Genomic DNA, 20,789 nt, shown 5'->3' on the forward strand with positions numbered 1-20,789 from the left:
ATTTTTAAAAATAAAAACAAAAAACAAAATAGTTACGAAACGAGACTTAAACTTTTACTTTTATGAAAGTTTAGGGACTAAAATTGATTTTACCTAAATATCGAGGGAAGCCTATAATATGCAAGAAAACAAACCAGTTTCCAAATCTGCATGAAATGACACAAAGTAAATATATCCATGTCCAATTAAAGAAATGGTTCTACAAGCACAATGTGAATAAATTAATGATATGTAAAAAGAAAAAAACTTAGGCCCCTCCATAAGGTAAAAGCGAAGTAGTTGCAATATTTAAATTGGCAGTTGAAGTGAAACAACTAAACTAAGCAATAAAGCTTTCCATGTTGAAAAATTGAAGTTTCTTAACTACTTTAATATGATCTTTCTCTTCAAGTATTATTTTACATCTCTCAGAGATTTGAACACAATAAATAATTATGTACCTTTTGTACAGTTGCATATAAGCAAAACTAATAAAAGAATCTCGTCCTCCATCACATCATAGATTGCCGACAGTTGAAATATTGAATTTCCTGTCAGTACATGATACAAACTGAAGTGAAACAGGTTTTCGCACATTCAATGGTACAGTAAAGCGGTCATAACGAGTGAGAAGAACAGATTTGGCAATGCAGATTGAGGTTGTGGTTGATGGAATACAAGAAAGGAAGGTATGAATTACCTTGTAGGAAAAGGGCATATAACAGCATGTCAAGAAGTAAATGCAAAGAGTCTATCTACAATCTTTGTACGACAGATTGGACACTCAGAACAGGCAAGTGAACAAGATTTACATACTGCAATTTCAAAAGACCAAAAGTTAGAACCAGGAAACAAGATGTTGGAATTTTTAGAAGATGTAAGGAAACTTACAACAAAAATGTCGACATGGAAGAAGAATTGCTGCAGTTGGCAATTCGAAACAGACTTTACACATGTGGGAATTCGTATCTACATTTCCTAGACACTTGAGATCCTTTTCCTTCATCTCTTGCATCCGTGCCTGAAAGGAATATGAATGGTAAGGATCAAAACATATTGCACTCCTATGGTGAAAATCCTTTCATAGAAGAAAAGAGGTATCTAAATATTTCAATGTTCTACTCTATTGAAATTTTATACCTTAAGGCGAACAACCAATGGTTCCTCCTCGCGAGTTTCTTCGGGTTTTTTCAAATTATCAACAAGATTGGCATCTTCTTCAAAGATGGTTACTGTTTCATTATCGTCCATTTTTGTATCAATAACATTTTCCATTTCAGAATTCTGTCTTGCATCACTTTTAACATCTGAGATAGCTCCACCTCCACCCTCTTTCTTCAACTTAGCAACCAGTACCCACATGTTAGCTAAATCATTTTCAAGAGCTGCCTCCCTTTTTTTTGCTTCTTCCATTTTCTTTCGGTAATCATCTTCTACAAGTTCCTTTTCAGCTAAGGCAGCCTCCAGAGCTTCCTCTCTTTGTTTCCTTGCGTGAAATTCCATTTGTAAATCATCTGGATCAAGATTCCAGGAGTCAAAATCATCACTGGTTGCTGCTGAAATATCATTAGACCAGCCAGAGAGCCTTCCCTTCCGTCCAGGTCTCGAACCATCATTGTACTTGCGATTCCCACTGTGATTATTTTTAGAGTGGGCCAAATCTCGCGCACTCATTAACTCCTTTTCTAATTTTGCATTTTGTAAGGAAAGCTTGGTGACTTCAGCTGCTAAATTCTTCAACTCAACAGCAGCAGCAGAGGCTAGCTCCTTTGCGTAAGAAGCTTCTTCTGCCAATTTTTGATTCTGTACATGCAACCCACTGATCTCTTCTGAAAAGTGAACTGATTCCAATTTCAGTTTCTCATTCTCAATCTCCTGCTTAAATAAAGAAGCTTCAGATAAATCATGCACAGCCATTGCTCTAAGTTATAGAAAAAATTCAAATATGAATAAATAATTAGAAAAATATAACATCTATCATAACCTACAGAAACAAAAATAGAATGAACAGACAGAGTCATGTCATAAGAAGCATACAGCGCAGCGACTCGTCCTTATATACACTATTATGGTCTAATCCAATTATGACAGTGATGCCATAGAATCATATAGATGAAGCGTCAAGAACCAGTAATCAAAAAATTAGTATAGTCAACCAAGAGTGAAAAGGCTTGCCTGCGATTGAATCTTCTTTTTGAACTCTTCAATATACTTTTCTGGAAGACAACTTTCAGATGAACTTGACAATTTATTGCTAGTAACTGAAGCCAACTGTTGCTCTAAAACTTTTACTTTCTCCTGTAATTCTCTGTTCTCTGCACACTGCCAGGAGACAAATATAGAAGCAAGTGATGATCCAAAACTAAAAAAGGGCAGAACAATGAGAAGGAAGCTTCCTAATTAGATCAATTGCTCGATGAACTGTCCACTATAGGGATCTTGTGAAAAGAGTGCACGTGAATAGAGAAAAAGAGGTGGCAACAAACCTTGTTTTGCAATTGCTCTTGAAGAACACGATTGTCCGCTGTTTTGATCTGGAACAAGAGAAGAAAATTGGTAGATAAAAGGATTTTGCAATTATGGCTCCTAAATACTACTAACGACATATTGGACCAGTAGTATACATGACCACATTCTGAATAAATCAAACTTCCAACCAGTTGAACAACATTGTATCAAAGTCCTTCAATTGATTAAACCAGAAAACTTACCTCCAGCTCAAAATCCTTTTCACTGCACTGAGTCATTAATCTTGTAATGGTCTGCAACCATCAAAAGTAGTAGAAAATGAAATTAAAAATTCTAATTAAAAAATAACAATAATAAATAAATAAATAAGTTAAAACAATTGAACGTAAGTCAATGAGCTCCAGGAAGTAGCACCTGCTGCATTTCGACCATCGATGCACTAGAAATTGAAGACTCGCCAGCCTCAGTAATTCGTTGTTCCAAAGCCCTCATTTGCCTCTTCTTTTCTTGAATTTCATGTTCTAAGTTCTGGATCTGGATGAAGGAACAGAGACATGATTAAAATATTGGCTTAGGAACCTTGTGTTAACTTCTGAAGCCAATAAGATGCAGCAAATAAAGAAAACTCATGACTAACTATACTTGAACTTTAGAACCATCAGGATCATCAACAGACTGCTCCACCAAGCGTTTCAGTGTGCTGGTTTTAAACGCAATCTCTCCAGCAAGCATCTTAACTTGCTCGACAAGCAGATCCATCTGATCTGACAATGTCATCTCGTCCTATAGTACAATATAAACAATCATTTTTAATATTCATAGCTCATAGCTCTAAGAAAACAGAAAAACCACCCTTAAAAAGAATCTGTAATAAAGAAAAGAAATAAATAAAATAAATAAGAAACCAAAGACCCTCACGAGCTCCCATAGCTGCATAAATTGATATCATATAATTATGTACATTATAAATTGCCACTGTTGCACCGATGAGAATTGGAAAAAAACTGATAAGCTTTCGGTATGATGTTTAATTTGTGAAGAGAAACCCATGTAGATGTAACATCACAGAGAGTCTAAAGCACCAATAATTTCACTCACGTTAGTTGATCCAGTGATTGCACTATCAGCTGGTAAGGGTTCCCCGTTCAGCTGAATTGAAGAGAAATCTGAGTGTACAATTGAAGATGAATCATTTTGATTCTCACTTTCGGATAGCAATCCTTGGGGGACCTCCGACTTCTAAAAAAGAAAATTGAAAAATGAGCAACAGATATATTGTTCTCAAACTTAGTAAGAACTGCAGACGCGTTGAAATAGGAAAAGGGAGGCGACTTGACAAAAAACTTAGGTATGTAACGGGAGTTGGTATTTTCTCCTTTGCTATTAGATGTTACATAGCAGAAGACTAACTATTTGAACACTGTTTTATTCCACAAGTAACACAATTGATAATTTGCATTGAAATCTTATCCAAATAAAAGCAGATGATGATGATGATGATAACTGTTACAAAAAAATGCATGGAGGAAGAACCACAGAATTCCTGGTTCCAGTCACTAACAGTAAAATGTTTCATGTGCAGAACAAGGCAATATAAGATGAGAGTGCTCGTCTTGGATTTTTTAAGCACTGAATTTTTAAGTTCTTCACATTTGTGATGCCAATGAGAAGCACAAGAGAAGTGAATGTGCATGCGTATGTTGAAGAAAGCTTATAAAGACCACTTACATCATCAAAAGAAGATTTGTTCCTTTGATGGCTAGGAACATCACTCAAACATCCAGGAATAGAATTCTTAGAAGAGACAAGTATGAGTTTAGTCAGCCTCTGAATCCTACTCATGAGAGCAACCTTGGCTTCTTCCTCCTCCTCTAATCTTGATTGCATTTTTACTTGACCTTCTTCCAACTATTTAATTATACATGAAATTACACAGTGAAATAATATTCTCAAAAATAGTAATTGAGCCACCAAACATGACCGCAGAAAACAAAAACCTGTTGCCTCAAATTCATTATCTCCTCATGATTAACACCAGTAAGCATCCCCCTCTTCAACTGATCAAGTTCTTGCTTGAGGGTTGAAATTTCTCTCTGGTACTTCTTTATCAAAGATTTCTCATCAATTATCTGAACATACAATAAAGAGTTAAGAAAAGTGTTAAAGCTCATGTGCGACATTTTCTTTTAACATCGTGTCAAAAATATAAACTTCAATCAACCTTATTGCGTGAAGCATAGATTTCAACTCGTTTGGCCCTGCTAGCAAACTTCAATGTATTGTGAGTTTCCTCCATGTTACTGGATGCAGGAGTTACTGTGCAAATAAGCTGGAGATAATTTAAATGTTACATCAAAAGGAAGTTGGCAAATTTTACTGCCCAAATATTCATGGTAGGTAAAAGGGAAAGCAGATATTAATAAATCAAAATGATTCATCTATAAGTTCCATTTACGAGAAGCATGGACTACAAAAAACCTGTTTCTAAATCATATACTCACCGAAACGTGTCCATGCCCACTGAGTGAAGATTGTAGAAGACGGGTAAGCTTAGAGTCTCGATAAGGAACATGGGATGCCTTTCCCTCGCTTAATTTCCCAATAACCTTCACAGTGCAACCAAATATATAAATTACTTCCATCTTGAGGTATCCCCTACATAAGGGAAACCAATATCACAGAAGTACGAACATTTTCATGAAACATATGAAAATTAAACTTCTTCACAGGCATTCCCAATTTCTACTGTACTAAATGGCTTGATGTAATAGTTTAATCTTAAACACAACAGGCCCGTAAAATCACGAGGATAGTGGATAATGAACCAAAACTTGGTTTACTAAATCAGGAACAGCATGACACAGGATTCTAATTGTACGGTTATATTTGTTAGGGAAAGAGCGCAAAAATATTTAATCAATGCACAAAAGCCCTATAAAAAGGCACCTACTGTTCCAAGAGTCAAAAGGCTTTTGTTTATATAGGCTCCTTCCTTTCTCCTCAGTCCAGTAGTTTTGGTCTTTGAGCTCTCGGACCCAGCTAAATCAATCAAATTCTGTTGCATGGAGTTAATATTAATGAGAATGACACAATAAAATTTAATGGCATCACATATCAGAATGAAATAGGACCAATCTTACAACTTACAAGTTGAGAGAAGATGACACCGTCATACTCATCACCACGTGCACTACTTTCAATCATCTGCAAGAGCATACTGCACACTTAGTTTAGAGAGGCAGAATGATGGGAAAGAATGCACTAATTGTTTCTAGCACACAAATACATTCGTCAAGAGTGGGGGGATGGGGCCAAAATTTCCCATAGAGCTACCACAGCAGGGACAAGTTTGTCAGTTTATAGTTTTTAAATGCACTTCCATAAAGAGGTGATGCCGGGATTGAAGAAATGAACTGAAGAAAAAGCAATTGGATGCTCCACCAGGAAGGAAATTCTTTAGGTTTACCAGTGTAAATATGGTGTGACTCCGGCTACTGAAAAGATTGAAATTGTTTGATCCAACATGACGATGCTCTGCCATTTAAGACCTTTAGCCATAAACCATTTATACACATAAAAGGGCGCAATGAGAAGAGAAATGGCATCGAAGCAGAAGAACTCAGTTAATACCTTCTCCAGCGGCTATAAATGATAAAGCATGGCCAGGAGACAAAACTACTTCCTCCTTTATACCTTCAACATAAGTGCCCTAATTGATGACAGCGGCATCAAATATACAATTATACCAAAACAAAAACAGTTTACAGGGTGATGACTACAAGGACAAGTTAAAAAAGAAAAAAGGGCACCTGTGCATCTTCCCTAACACGCAAATTCTGACCTGTTGGATCCAGCAAATCATTTATCACCTGGTATCAAGAATGAGAATATGATCGCGAGTTCAATAACTTTGAAGATTGGAATGTACTATTCAGGACTTTGCGCCTGATTGTTTAGTATGTCAAAAATTATATTCTTCATATAAAAACAAGATATCCTTTGACGCTCAACAATGTAGGACATAAAGTGAATTTACAACCACCGATGGAACTCAGTAGTCAGTCTAAAGATAAAATAACAATTTAGAAATGATCGAAATAACAATTTAGAAATGATCGATCACTGAAACTCTAAAACTTCTCTGTATAGAATTACTTACTTCATTGTATATTTCAAGGTAAGATACACGGAGCAAGAATTCCCTTCCAGGAGTCTACACATAAAAACAAACGCTCATCTATATGGACAAATACTCTCAAAAATAAATAAACAGTCTTTTAAAATTTTCAACAGATAAATATAATATGATAACCTGCAGAAGCAAGGAAGAAAAATAAGCTAATAAAGAAAAGGCTAATTACAGTAACGCAAAAGTCGTGCCGTGCAAAAATTTTTCATATATAGCATCCTTTTCTTCATAGTTCATGTGAATAGCAAAAATGACTTCCTAAATATCAACACTTGTCAATGTTATATAATAATATGTATTCATTCAATGTTAAGGCACTTAGGTTTGAACATTCACCACAATTTGTGATGTATATCTTCAAAAGATTATATGACAAAAAAAAAAATTAATCATTAACCAAAAAAAACAACAATTCAACAATTTACTTTATTATTAACCTAAATATTGTTGATTAAAGTAGTAATTTTGCATGTCCATCAACCAAACATGATAGCTGGCCTGAAATTTTATTCAGCACGATTCAATAATTATTCTAACATTATTCAGGAGTGTAACGATAGTACTAAGTTCTGCTACTTATTATGACTTCTAGAGAAATTAAGTATTTCCTTTATAAGTAAGAACACAATCCAATGCTTACTTGAACTGACTTACGCTAGAATCAACCCACCCCACAAAAGTAAACATAAAAAGTTTTGGAAAGGACCCATCCCACATTGTCCCCTACATCCAAGACTTTTCATTCTAAAAATATACAAGATTTAAATAAAGATTAAGAAGAAACACATGTATTTGGCATACGCCTTTTTTGTTTTTCCAGTTTCCTCTCTGAAAAACTGCTTGAAAAAAGTATGGAGCCCTTTAAGACTTGAGTAAACGTCAATCATTGATGAGTCATGACAACAAGCCATTAAGTGCCTACTGTCTATCACAATAGGCTCCGTGTTGGCTACCAAGTACCACCAATAGGAACAGGTGATGAACTACATAAGAACCATAGAATGCATTTTTTGTGCACTTGCAAGACAAAGCAAGCCAAAGTCTTTTAAAGACAAGATTAATGGTTTGTTATGTACCAGAGTATAAAAGGAACAATTACAAAAACTATAACATCGACAAAAAGAATAATTAAAACTCAAATGATGTTAAGCATCTTAATGAACAGCAAGAACTGCACTCAAGATATTAATCGGCAAGAGTTTTGTGAAAAAATTATCAAGAAGTTAAGCGAACCAAATTAAGAAGTCATCAGTAAGGCAAAGAACTGGAGAATACTATTTCAATGTCTCACTTTAAAATTAAGCTAGGACACTTACATCTTGGATGATGCTGAAAACATCTTTTATAGCTAGTGGTATGATACCTGGAGAGTTTTGATCTCCCTGTGAATTATTTAGAGAAACAAATCAATAACATTACTCACGCATGCAAAATAGGGTTTGCAAAGCTATAATTGAGGGAGGTAAAAAAGTATAAAAAGAGATAACACGGTGGAAAATACCATGGACGAAAAAGCAGATATGAAGTAGAGGAATAGAAAATTATTGAATCAGCTCATAACAACGTCATATTGGCTATCAGGCAAATTAGCACGCCTCTCAATCAAACTCATCACTCTCTGCTAATCAAGTTTCAGATCTAACACCAACCTCTAGTAGTTCCAAAATGAAATGGATATGGCGTGATTGAAAAAATAAATAAACTATTGGCACTTGCTTTGTAGATTCTTTTATCTTTCAATAGAAACGTCAAATAGTGCTGCTACTCACTTTTGAAAGTCCTTTTTTGTAGTTTTCAGCTGAATATATAAAAGGGAAACCCCAATCTATGTGTCATTAGCCCTCAAAAGGTAAGCGCCAGTGATAATTAACAGCATGACCAAGAACCAGGAGACTGAAAAATTAAATGCTAAAGTTGATTCAACAAGAAATCAGAGCTTGTCATCCCTCTATCCACTTCACTATGGCAAAATTTATCCCAACGTGATCAGCGTGTGAAGTTTCAAGCATGCTGGTATTCATCAAAAAGAATTGTGGGGTTATACTTGTGGAGAAGGGGGAAAAATAAGAAAAAAAACCAACTTGGTGAAGAATATCCAGAGTCAACTTCAAGAAGTAAAGTTCCAAAGATTTACGTGTCCAAAGAATGATAATCACGCGAACACATAACAATTCAAACTTTTAACAGGGCTCTTACGAACATGAATATTAATGGTGAACAAAGCAGTTAGTCATAGTTAAAACAAGCTGAACTGTTATAATCCGGTTGTCATTAAACAGTTCAGGGTTCCTATACATAATAATGATAATTCACACTTTCACAGACTCATGAGTGATTGATGTATTTAAGGAAATCAGATTGAATAATTTGACTATTATGTTTAGACCCCATTAAAGTAAAACCCCCAAAAAGATTACACGTGGGTAAAACGCCAAAGCATCATACATACATGCATAGTGTGTGTCTTCCCACTGCTTGTCACACCGTAAGCAAATACAGTGCCTGCATCATATCAAAAAACAGCAGAGCTAAGATCTTTTTATAGTTAGATATAATGAAGTTTTCCTCCTAGATATCCAGTAATATCAAGATCAATCTAATATTTCCTTCATTATCTTATATCAAAACTTCAACCACTCTACAAGTAATTATGTTGATTAGTTCAAAGAATGTCGAGCTCAGTGAACTCTAGAAAGTGTTTCGCACCATTAACACCCTCCATAGCTGACTTTACAACTGGTTTAGCCGCCACTTCATACACCTCCGGTGAAGTCGTATCTGGTCCAAACACCCTATCTGCAACAGAGAAACACCGTCCTCAAGATGTTATGAGCACGAAAACTCATACATTACTGCTATGTTAATCGAAAATAGCATTCCTACCCAACCCTCACGCTAGCACAAGTTCAAATTGAAAAAATTCAAATTCAAAAATGGGTACCAAATCCATAGGCCGTGGCTGGATTATACTCATTGCGCACGATCTTATCCCCATCCGCATACCAAGCAATCTCATCCCCTTTCAGAAACTCCCTCTCGCTGCAAGCATAATCCCCAGACTCAAACTCAAATCAATCGCAAAAACACCAACACTAAAATCAATCACGGATCTGATTCAACGCCCTCCGATCTCTCCACTTACCTCAAAGGCCGAAACCGAATCGTCACAGAAATGCTATCCCCATTCCTCATCTCATCCACAGGCTCAGCAATCAAATCATCGGAAATAAACCCAACCGGCGAGCAATCACCATAACTTCCACCTCCATAGTGCATTGAATCCGACCCCCCTCGACCATGAACCATCGATCTAGAACCAAATCCACCACTCATTCCATAGTGCGAAGACGCCGAAGTCGAGCAAGATCGAGGAATCATCTTCCCGTTTGTGAAAGAACTCGGTGATGGACTCGAATAGTAAGAAGAAGCAACAGATTTCCGGTTAGAATACGGCGAACTACTATGCGTTCGGGACGATGACGCCATAGACTGAATCCAGCAAGTCAGTGACGACTCTGAAAGCACAAAATGCAAACCAAATCGAATTGAAAAAGGAAAAAAAAAACCAAAAAAACAAGAATAAGAATCAGAAGCAAGCAAAAAAAGAAAATGTGTCAGAGAACTCACATGGTTGCACAAGCAAAAGCGAAGAACATTGAGAATTTGTTTATGCTTCTTCTTGTTGTTGTTGTTCTTCTCTTTTTCTCTATGCTAATAATTTGGTTCAACGCTTTAAGCTAACTCCCATGGAAGGAAGACTTTAGAGATTGTTTCGTCTTCTTTAAGACAAAGAAGAGTTGCAGGGACATAGATAGAGAGATGATATTTTAAATTTTTTAATTTGAATTTTTTTTTTTTTTTTTGGTGGAAATCATATTATTCTTAATATTATTATTATTAATTTATTTTCAACTTTCACATTCTATTTTAATTTTTGAAATTTGAATCATATTCTACGTTAGTTTGAATATTTTAGTTTCTAAATTTTTAAAAAATAATTTATTTTAAGTCCTACTATTAAAATTATATTAACTCTTCGACGAAAATATGAATGAACTTATATTTTTTTATGACTAGAGTCTAGATATATTGAGCAATATGAATGTGCCAACGACTAATACACCAAAATAGTGAACTACAAATGTCTTTTAAATTTTCCTGCTTTGCCACCTTCAAAATTGAAACTCTAGATTTTTTAGTGTGATTAACTTATTTGGTAGCATAATCATTCGAAAATACAAGTTAACTCGTCATTTTTTTTAAGAATTAATAAACTCTTAATATATTAGGGACCAGAATAAGTATTATTTAAAAAGTTTAAAAAACTAAGAAGAATATTTTTAAAAATTTAGGAACTAAAATAAAATAATATTCAAAGTTTAAGAAATAAAAGAACATTTTTAGAAGTTTAGAGATTAAAATATAATATTATTAATAGTTGGATATCCAAAATAAGATTTAAATGTATTTTGAATTATAGTATTTTGTGTAATAAATTTAATGATGGTAACGTGGCAGATGGCTTGGGGTGGCTTTCAAAATCGGGAAGAGAAAAGGACTTTGAAAAAGTAAACCTGAAATTTAGCGGGAATAACAGTGGTCATTGGTCTGAGACGACAAAACGTTTCATTAATTACAAATTAAGTTAAGAATTAGTTATATAGAGTGATGATTTAATTTATGATTTGTAAATTGTAACTATTTAGTGGTAAAATTAATATAATATGGTAGTTTTAAAAACTATTTATAAAAATATTGTAATTTTGAAATTATTTAGAAAAATATTTTTTTTAATAGGTCAATGGTTCAAAATTTGACCTCTCGACCTTTACTTTTTTTTTTCTTTTTAATAATTTAGAGATCAAATGTTGGAAATTCGACCTCTTTTCTTTTTTTTTTAAAAAAAAAAATCCATCTTATAAAAACAATTTATAAAAATCCTACCTAAGTTGAATTTTGAACCCTCGACTTTAACTTCTTTTTTTTAATAATTTAGAGATCGAATGTTGGAAATTCGACCTCTTTTCTTTTTTTCTTTCTTTTTTTAATTTTTCATTTTATAAAAATAATTTCTAAAAATATTTTTTTATTTTATTTAAATTCTAAAAAGAATAAATTAAAAAAATAATATCTCATAAAAATTTAAAAAAATGTAAATTAAAATATCTCATTTATATAAAAATAATTACAAAAATCAATGTATCCCACAAGGCGGACGTCGTCGATTACGAGCTGGTTGTCATCATCGACTTCGAATTTGAGGTTGCTCTGATTCTTCTTGATGTTGCTCTGGTACCTCTACAGATGCTTCATGATATAAATATTTATTATGCTCTCCATGACCCCGACCATGTCCATATACATATGAAGACGAAGGACCAGCATCTGAGTCATAATGTCCTGAACCAAATGTTGGCATCATCATCATCGGACTAACATAATTAGCTTGACTCTACGTCTGCATCACAGGGGGCAACTCTTCCACATTATGGGCAACCTCGTCAAACTCATCCTCTTCCCGTACAGGTCTTCTACGTATAGGAGCTGGTGGAGGAACAATAGGTATATCGTACATATAATGTATCTCTTCTATATAACTTTGGTTGTCCCTACATATAGCAATAACCTGGTTCGGATCATTCGCAACATCACGGAGTCTACTATTATTCGATCTCTGTGAATTATAAAACAATTAGATAATATTTAAAATAAATTTAAATTAAAAATAATTAGATAATATTCATTCATTTACCAAATGACCCACGGCTGCTCCCGGACGAGTGACGTAGCGCCTTGTGATATTATTATACCAATGAATGTAGTCTTTAGTGACTTCCCTGTCAAATTGTCCAATAGAAACCCCCACTGCAATAAACCTTGCATGATAGTGTCATCGCACTACCAAATGTGCAACTTTTTTGGATCAATTTACAGTCTTTAAGTCGATATCATGCAGTAGGGGTTCAGTATTACAAGGCGATGAGACATCCTGCTGAAAATCGAATTGCCTCATCACCCTGTCAAGAAGATGTCACTCACCAATGTGAAAACATATGAGAGAACTCATCGTCCGCCATATGTTTTGACCATTCGTACAAAAAATTGGACAATGTATGCATAATAATTTTGTACGGATCCCAAATAACCTGAAACACAAAATATTATATTGGAGAACATTAAAGATAAAAACAATAAAAATGTGTATAAAATAATCAATTAGGTTCAGTGTAATGTACCTGATCAGGTTAAAGCAGATCAAACATATATTTGTACTGGCTGACTACATGTGTGGCTATCCTAGTCACACAAAATTTGTCTCTCCACCTAAGTTTTTAAATTGATAATTTATAATCTAAATTAACTAGATTAGTGATATAAAAATTAAATTGAATTAAAACAACATACCGAGAACCGTAGGCTCGTCCAACTAACTAAGTGTCATTAACATGTTGTAGTTGTGGAGCCATTGTTGGAAATCGCTCCCAAACCCATAGTTGCAAAAGTATGAAAGGCCCAACTATCTCTCGAACCTCAGGTCTTGTTGCTTTGCATAGTTGTCTATACAACCATGCCAAACATGCTCCACAATTTTGTATAGTAAAAGGTACAAACCTCACAATTTAATTGATGAATGTGGGAGAAGAAGAAGATTTGTTGAAGGCAGTGAGAATGAAAGAACGAAGGCAGTGAGGATAAAATGAGAGGCTGATCTTAAAGGTTGAAAGGCAATGAGGAATGAAGGCAGTGAGGAGAGTGGGGGAACGAAAGCAGTGTGAGAAAATGAGAAAAGACAGGGGGGTTATAAGCTAAATGGTCGAGTTTTCAAAACTCGACCTCACGGGATGGGAAAGCAGTATGGGATGGGACTAGACGCTGACGCGCTGCAGAGATTCAGATTCTTTTTAAAGGATGTTGACGATTCAAATCACTCTAACGCATGTCGTAGAGATTTGGATTCTTAGCTATGCGATCGTGTAGCATTTGGTATATGATTGTGTAGTGAAGAAAGAGAGCTCTTGAGATGCCATCGCAACGTGCCCTCATCATGTACTTCCACTATGCAATCGTGTAGTAAAACTTAGCGATCGTGTAGCATTTGGTATACAATCGTATAGTAAAAGGTATGTGATGTATACGTTTTGAGAAGGTCATCGTCTATTTGTAATAGGTAAGCGATCGTGTATTAAAGAAAGAGAGCTCTCGAGAGGCCATTGCAGCGTGCCCTCATCGTGTACTTCTACTAAGCGATCGTGTAGCATTTGGTATACAATCATATGGTAAAAGGTAGGTGATTGTATAGGTTTTGAGAAAGCGATCGTCTGATTGTAATAGCTAAGCGATCGTGTAATAAGGAAAGATAGCTCTCGAGAGGCCATCGCAGCGTGCCCTCATCGTATACTTCCATTATGCGATCGTGTAGTAAAACTTAGCGATCGTATAGCATTTGGTATACGGTCGTATAGTAAAAGGTATGCGATTGTATAGATTTTGAGAAGGTTATCGTCTATTTGTAATAGGTAAGCGATCGTGTAGTGAGGAAAAAGAGCTCTCGAGAGGCCATCAAAGCGTGCCCTCATCATGTACTTCCACTATGCGATCTGTAGCATTTGGTATACGATTGTATAGTAAAACGTATGCGATCGTATAGGTTTTGAGAAGGCCATCATCTACTTGTAATATGTAAGCGATCGTGTAGGAGTTTGTGGGCGATCGTATAGTGAGGAAAGAGAGCTATCAAGAGGCCATCGCAGCGTTCTCTCGTCGTATACTTCCACTATGCGATCGTGTAGCATTTGGTATGTGATTGTATAATAAAAGGCATGCGATTGTATAGGTTCTGAGAAGGCAATCGTGTAATAGTAATAGTTAAGCTATCGTGTAGGAGTTTGTGGTCGATCGCAGTGGATTTAGTAAGCGATCGTTTAATCATATTGAACGATTGTGGATAGATTGTAAACGATCGTTTAGTTTCTCATAAATAAGTTGTTCATCGTTCACTTGTTCTTTCCGGATGTTTGCACCTATTGTTACGTTAATAAAGAATTACTAAACAATTGCATAGTAATTTTACTAAACAATTGTGTGCGATCTTGTATATAATTACTAAATGATTTTTTAATTTCCTTTAGGTCGAGGGTTTATTCTATAATTTTCCAGAGGTCGAGGGCTTTGGAAAATTTTCTCATATTCTCTTACAAATTTTTTTAGTTTTCGACAGGTCGAAGGTTAAACCCTCATCCTCTTCTCAATTTCCTTTGGGTCGAGGGTCGAACCCTCGATCTCTTCTTTAATTTTCAACAGGTCGAGGGTTGAACTCTCGTCCTCTTCTCAGGTCGAGGGTCAAACTCTCGATCTTTCTTTAATTTTCGATAGGTCGAGGGTTGAACCCTCGACAAAATATTTTAAACTAAATCCCCACCTCGAAATCTCCAAAACAACCATAGATTTCTAAATAGTTTCAAAACCACTATATTCCCTAAATAGTTTTCCTAATCACAATATTTAAACAAAAAAAAAAAAAAAAAAAAAAAAAATCCTATTTAGTACCTACGTTTTTATAGTTAGAATTAGAATGATTTATCTTTAAATTTTATCATCTAATAACTTAAATCCTGTTAAGTAATCATTTCGATTTTTATTTTTAGCTTTTAAATTTATTTTCTCTCAATTTCTTATCTTAATTTGAATATTTATCAAGTACGATAGTTAAGGTTTGGTAATCATTTTGTTTTTAATTTTTGTTTTTGAAAATTAAGCCTATGAACATTACTTTTACATCTAAATTTTTTTCTTTTTTTTATCTTATTACATCAATGGTTTAAAAAATCAAGTCAAATTTTGAAAGTTAACAAAAGTAGATTTCAAAAAGTTATTTTTGGAAATTTAATTTGGCTAAGAATTCAACCATCGTGTTTAACAAATATGCAAATCATTGTAGGAAATGTGGATGAATTTGGTGTTTTTTTTTTTTTTTTTAAATGGTTATCAAACGGGGCATAAAATTTTAACCAAATTCATAAAACAAAAATAAGTTTTCAATTTTTTTTTCAATTTTTAAAAATATCATTAATAAATAGATAAAGAAGCAATAAATTTAGAGATGAAAATTGTGTTTATAAGCTTAATTTTAAAAAAGTAAAATTAAATAGTTACCAAACAGAGTATTATTTTTTATAATAGTCAAGTTTGTTTATAAAATGGCTTCTTAAATTGGAAGTTTATGTCCCGTTTAGTAATGATTTTGTGTTTTTATTTTTTGATTTCAAACTTTATGTTTGTTCACCCTCAAATTTTCAATTATGATTTTTTCACATTTTTTAAAAATATGCTTAAACTCCTAGCTGAATTATATAAAACAAAAACAAGTTTTTGGAACCTATATTTTATAGGCCTCATTTGGTAACCATTTTGTTTTTTGGTTTTTGGTTTTCAAAATCAAGCATATGGACACTACTTCCACTTTCAAATATCTCCATTTGTTATCTACTTTTTACCAATGGTTTAAAAAACCATTCTAAAATTTGAAAACTAAAAAAATTAGCTTTCAATTTTTTTTTTTTTGAAATCTGGTTACAAATTCAATTATTGTACTCAAGAAATATGCAAATCATTATAAGAAATGTGGATGAGATAGGTTAACTTTAGAAAACAAAAACAAAAAAATCAAATGGTTACCAAATGAGACCTTAGTTATTAAAATCTTAGTAGAAAATGAATAACAAAATGTAGAAACTTATGGATAGATGTAACATTTATAAGCTTAATTCTAAAAAAACAAAAATCAAATATTTATCGAACACACCTATAAAGGAGACTAAATAGACACCAACGTGTTATTAGACTTCTAATTTAACATATTTTTTACTTTATACTTCTTTTTAAGTTAGTTAATGATGAGTTTAAGTACGAAAAGTTAAACCATGTTAAATTACATGAATGAAAATATTATAATTATCCATGTCTAGAAAAATACGTGAATCATGATCAATTAGTATCTAATAATTAGCTAGTGCATTATATGGTGATCATCTTGTAATTAATAAAATTATTGAGTGGTTTTCCTTAATATATATATATATAACTTTGTTTTAATTGTTTGTTAGTTATTTGATTCTTTTTTAATTAAGAATATAAACATTTTTTCCATCTATGATTTTTTATCTTGTTAAAAAGATTCTTCATAATACATTGGATAATATTAGGGTTGATAATATAAAATACTATGTCAATTAAATTATGTTCATTTAATCGTTTTAAAATATATCATAATAGAAATATAAAAATCTAGATAGAAATTCATATATAAAATAGTGTAGTTAGTGACTTAAGACGATGTGTTGATATCATATAGTTTCTAATATAACTACAGCTCTTAAATGTTTATAAAAATTTAAGAATAATGTTACAAATTTTTTAAAAAAGACAGTTGTAAGTATAACAATTAGGTTCAAAGTATTTATAAATATAATACGATGTAAAAGAATTTGCAAAGGTAGAAAAATATTTAGATTTTACTTTCGAAGAACATTAGTGATAGCCCATATCAATGGTAAGAATCTATAATTGATCGATTTTGCTATCTTTGTAATTCTTTTAAATTTTTGTTACATTTAATTATCATTTCTAAAAGTGCACTTCATACAATTATCCTTTAAAAATATGAATTTTTTAAAAAAACAAATGACAAAATTTTAGAATATTTTGTCAAAAACAAGCCTAGATCGACTAGCATAAAATTTATATTATAACTTCAAGATTAAAGTTTGATTCTTTCGTTTAAAAAAAATAAATTAAAAAAAAAGTGTGAAAATAACATTATATAATTTAACCTTTATTTAAAAACCTTTTTCCCTTTGAAATGGAATATAACAACAGAGAGAGACTGGAGAGAGGCGCGGCGGAGAGTTTCCCAGTGCCACGTGATTGTGGGGACCACCACCGCACACTTTACACGTAGGACCTCGAGGGCAGATGTAACATGACTAGTAGTTAGTACAACCATGTTCCAGTTCCCCACGTGGGGCTACTTTCGCCTTTTAAGCACTCCCGGCGGCATTATATTCCACGCGCTACCACGCGCCGCCCTCAAACTCCGTCCATTACTATCCCGTAGACGTGCACCCACGACCACGATAATTGTAATTTAAAATTAATTTTCTCTCTCTTTTTTCTCCATAAACATTAAAAACAAATAAATACACAAATACTCCGATTTATTATAAATATTATAAATAGGTATTATATACTCATATTTAGTCTTTAATACTAAATATCATTTTTCCATTACCACATATGTCATGGATGCATCATTCAACTACTCATGCACAGTATTCAAACTATATCACATCCAACTTGTCACTTTGCCAATAAATAGTGATATTTTGTAGATTTTGAAATGACACACATTGATGAAAAATCTACTCCAAAATTCCACTCAATTTTTTATATTATCTGATTTTTCATAATTTTAGTCATTTTATTTTATTTTATTACTTATTTATTAATTATATTTTTCATATTCGTGTTCCTATTGTGTTCCGTTGTGCTCCTCGATTTCACAACACGTTATTAGCACGAGCTTCTATTGCTTCCCTCGCTGAAGGTAGTTCCTAAACGTATGTCATTTTTTTCTCTTTTTTATAATTAATAAATTTAAAATTTTTCATATTTAACACATATTAAATTTCTAACATGAATACAATATTTTGTGAAAGTGTTACCACGACAAACCTTACGAAATTGGAATTTGCATCCCTTGACATTAATGACAATAATTATTTGTCATGGGTGTTCGATGCCGAAATCTACCTGCATGCTATGAACTTGGGAGAAACAATTAAAGAATGAAATACAACATTTGGTCAGACAAAGCAAAAACTATGATTTTCCTTCGTCATCATCTCCACGAGGGATTGAAAATAAAGTATCTTACAATAAAAGATCCTTGTATCTTGTGGAAAAAATTGAAAAAATGTATGATCATAAAAAACAGTTGTTCCTCCTAAAACTCGTTACGAGTGGGTGCATTTAAGGCTAAAAGATTTTTAAATCGATAAGTGATTACTGATGTTGATATGTTAGATAAGACATTTTATACATTCCATGTCTCAAATATGCTCCTGCAACAACAATATTGATATAAAGGTTTTAACAATATTCTGAACTAATTTTATGTCTTATCGTGGCCGAACAAAATAATGACTAATGAGTTATCGATGAAAAACCACGAATCTCAACCAACTGGAACGACATCATTCCTTGAAGTGAATGATATGAATGTTAATAATCGTGGTCGAGGTTGTGGTCGTGGTTGAGGTCGTGATCATGGAAGAGGAATAAATAGTTATTAGTTTTCGTGGTAGTCATTCTAATCATTCAAATTTCAAAATAACCATGCAAAATGATGATCACAAAGGAAAAGTCCCACGAGATAAAAGTTCAAAGAGTATTGAAAATAAATACTTCCGATGCGGAATGATTGGGCATTGGTCATATACCTGTCGTACGTCAAAACACTTAGTTGATCTCTATCGAGCTTCCCTGAAAGAAAAAAGGGGAAATGTGGAAGCAAAATCTGCATACCAAGATAATGATATATTTGATCCATATCATATGACATATTTGGATGTGATGGACTTCTTTGAATCTCCTAAATAGAAGATTGACACAGTTGATGGAATATCGAGCGTTTCTTTTGACTTTGAGAATATCTAAACTTAATGTTGTTGTTTTCTTTTATCTATTTTCACTTTTTTTTTTTATTAAATGTTAACTTTTGTAACTCTTAAGTGTTGTTTTTCTTATTGTAATCATTTTTTCAGTCAAGAAACCTACATCATATTCATATGTTGAGTGAATAAAAGATGAACAGAGAAGATCTATGTCTAGTAGACAGTGTAACTACACATACAATACTTACAAATAAAAAGAAAGCTTTTCCAAATTGACAATGCTGAAAACAAAAGTAAATAGAATATCAGGTTCTGCAAACTTGATTGAAGGTTTTGGAAAATAAAATATTATTTTGCCTAGAGGGACAAAATTTACAATAAATAATGCATTGTTTTATAGTTAATCAAAGAGAAATCTTTTAAGTTTTAAAGATATATGTTGTAATGGTTATCATATTGAGACTGATAGTAAGAATAATGTGCAGTATCTATATGGAAAAGTTTTTTGCTTTATCTTCTAGAGTGTATTATACTCATCTACAGATAATTGAAACATATGCAATAATGTACCTAAAGTTCATGAATCCAGATATATTTGTTATTTGGCATGATAGATTGGGTTATCTAGGGTCTATAATGATGAGAATAATTATTGAAAATTCAAATGGACGCTCATTGAGCTAGGAGATTCTTCAATCTAACGAATTATCGTGTGGTGCTGGTTCTTAAAGCGAATTAATTATTAGACCATCACCATCTAAAATGGGAACTGAATCACCTGCATTTTTAGAACGAATTCATGGTGATATATGTAGACCTATTAACCCACCAAGTGGACCATTTAGATATTTTATGATATTAATAGATGCATCATGGTCATACATATGATTGTTATCAAGTCGAAATCTTGTATTTGTAAGATTACTTGTTCAAACGATTAAGTTAAAAACACAATCTTCTAATTATACGATTAAAACCCTTCATCTTGATAACACCGATGAATTTACATCCCAAGCTTTTGATAATTATTGCATGTCAATTGGGATAAATATTTAACATTTTGTAGCTCATGTTCATACACAAAATGATTTAACATAATCATTTATAAAAGTTTGCAATTAATTGCAATACTATTACTTATAAGAGCTAAGGCTCCACATCTGTATGAGGACATTTTATTTTGCATGCAACGTCACTTATATGCATTAAGCCAGTAGCTTATCACAAATACTCGTAATTACAATTAGTTTATCGCCACAAGCCAAATATTTCCCATATGAGAATTTTTGGATGTGCAGTATATGTTCCAATTGCTCCACCACAATGTACTAAGATGGATCATCAAATAAGGTTAGGAATATGTGTTGGATTCCTCATCAATTATTAAATATCTTAAACCCTTGACGGGTGACGTATTTACTGCTAGATTTGCTTATGCCATTTTAACGAGACAAATTTTCCAACATCAAGAGGAGGAATTA

At 33.1% G+C, this 20,789-nt stretch overlaps 1 protein-coding gene across 1 annotated transcript; it reads right to left on the minus strand.

The window, feature by feature from the left end:
• Nucleotides 1-320: 320 nt before the first annotated feature.
• Nucleotides 321-10,527, minus strand: LOC120077847 (kinesin-like protein KIN-7D, mitochondrial). Its single transcript, XM_039031921.2, has 26 exons — nucleotides 10,265-10,527; nucleotides 9,780-10,152; nucleotides 9,579-9,676; nucleotides 9,344-9,433; nucleotides 9,087-9,139; nucleotides 7,954-8,019; nucleotides 6,608-6,661; nucleotides 6,258-6,317; nucleotides 6,079-6,157; nucleotides 5,915-5,982; nucleotides 5,596-5,652; nucleotides 5,399-5,503; nucleotides 4,950-5,054; nucleotides 4,670-4,777; nucleotides 4,446-4,577; nucleotides 4,177-4,356; nucleotides 3,547-3,687; nucleotides 3,091-3,231; nucleotides 2,863-2,982; nucleotides 2,691-2,741; nucleotides 2,466-2,513; nucleotides 2,155-2,301; nucleotides 1,120-1,854; nucleotides 871-1,000; nucleotides 680-794; nucleotides 321-530 (listed from the first exon to the last, which is right to left on the minus strand). Exons 2-25 carry the CDS (start codon nucleotides 10,121-10,123, stop codon nucleotides 709-711), a joined length of 3,198 nt encoding a protein of 1,065 aa, XP_038887849.2. The 5' UTR covers nucleotides 10,124-10,152; nucleotides 10,265-10,527; the 3' UTR covers nucleotides 321-530; nucleotides 680-708.
• Between the last annotated feature and the right edge of the window lie 10,262 nt (nucleotides 10,528-20,789).

The sequence above is a fragment of the Benincasa hispida genome, chromosome 5, assembly GCF_027475165.1.
Source record: "Benincasa hispida cultivar pf3 chromosome 5, pf3_genome.v1.1, whole genome shotgun sequence".
Taxonomy (NCBI): Eukaryota; Viridiplantae; Streptophyta; class Magnoliopsida; order Cucurbitales; family Cucurbitaceae; genus Benincasa; species Benincasa hispida.

What these genes read in the sequence shown, in the direction of transcription:
- LOC120077847 (XM_039031921.2), bottom strand. Translation starts at nt 10,123, where the DNA reads ATGGCGTCATCGTCCCGAACGCATAGTAGTTCGCCGTATTCTAACCGG. An exon ending in GCCTTTTGACTCTTGGAACA is followed by an intron (nt 5,055 to 5,398) that starts GTAGGTGCCTTT and finishes TGCACTGTGAAG; the next exon opens with GTTATTGGGAAATTAAGCGA. An exon ending in AAAAGGATTTTGAGCTGGAG is followed by an intron (nt 2,514 to 2,690) that starts GTAAGTTTTCTG and finishes CTCTTGTTCCAG; the next exon opens with ATCAAAACAGCGGACAATCG.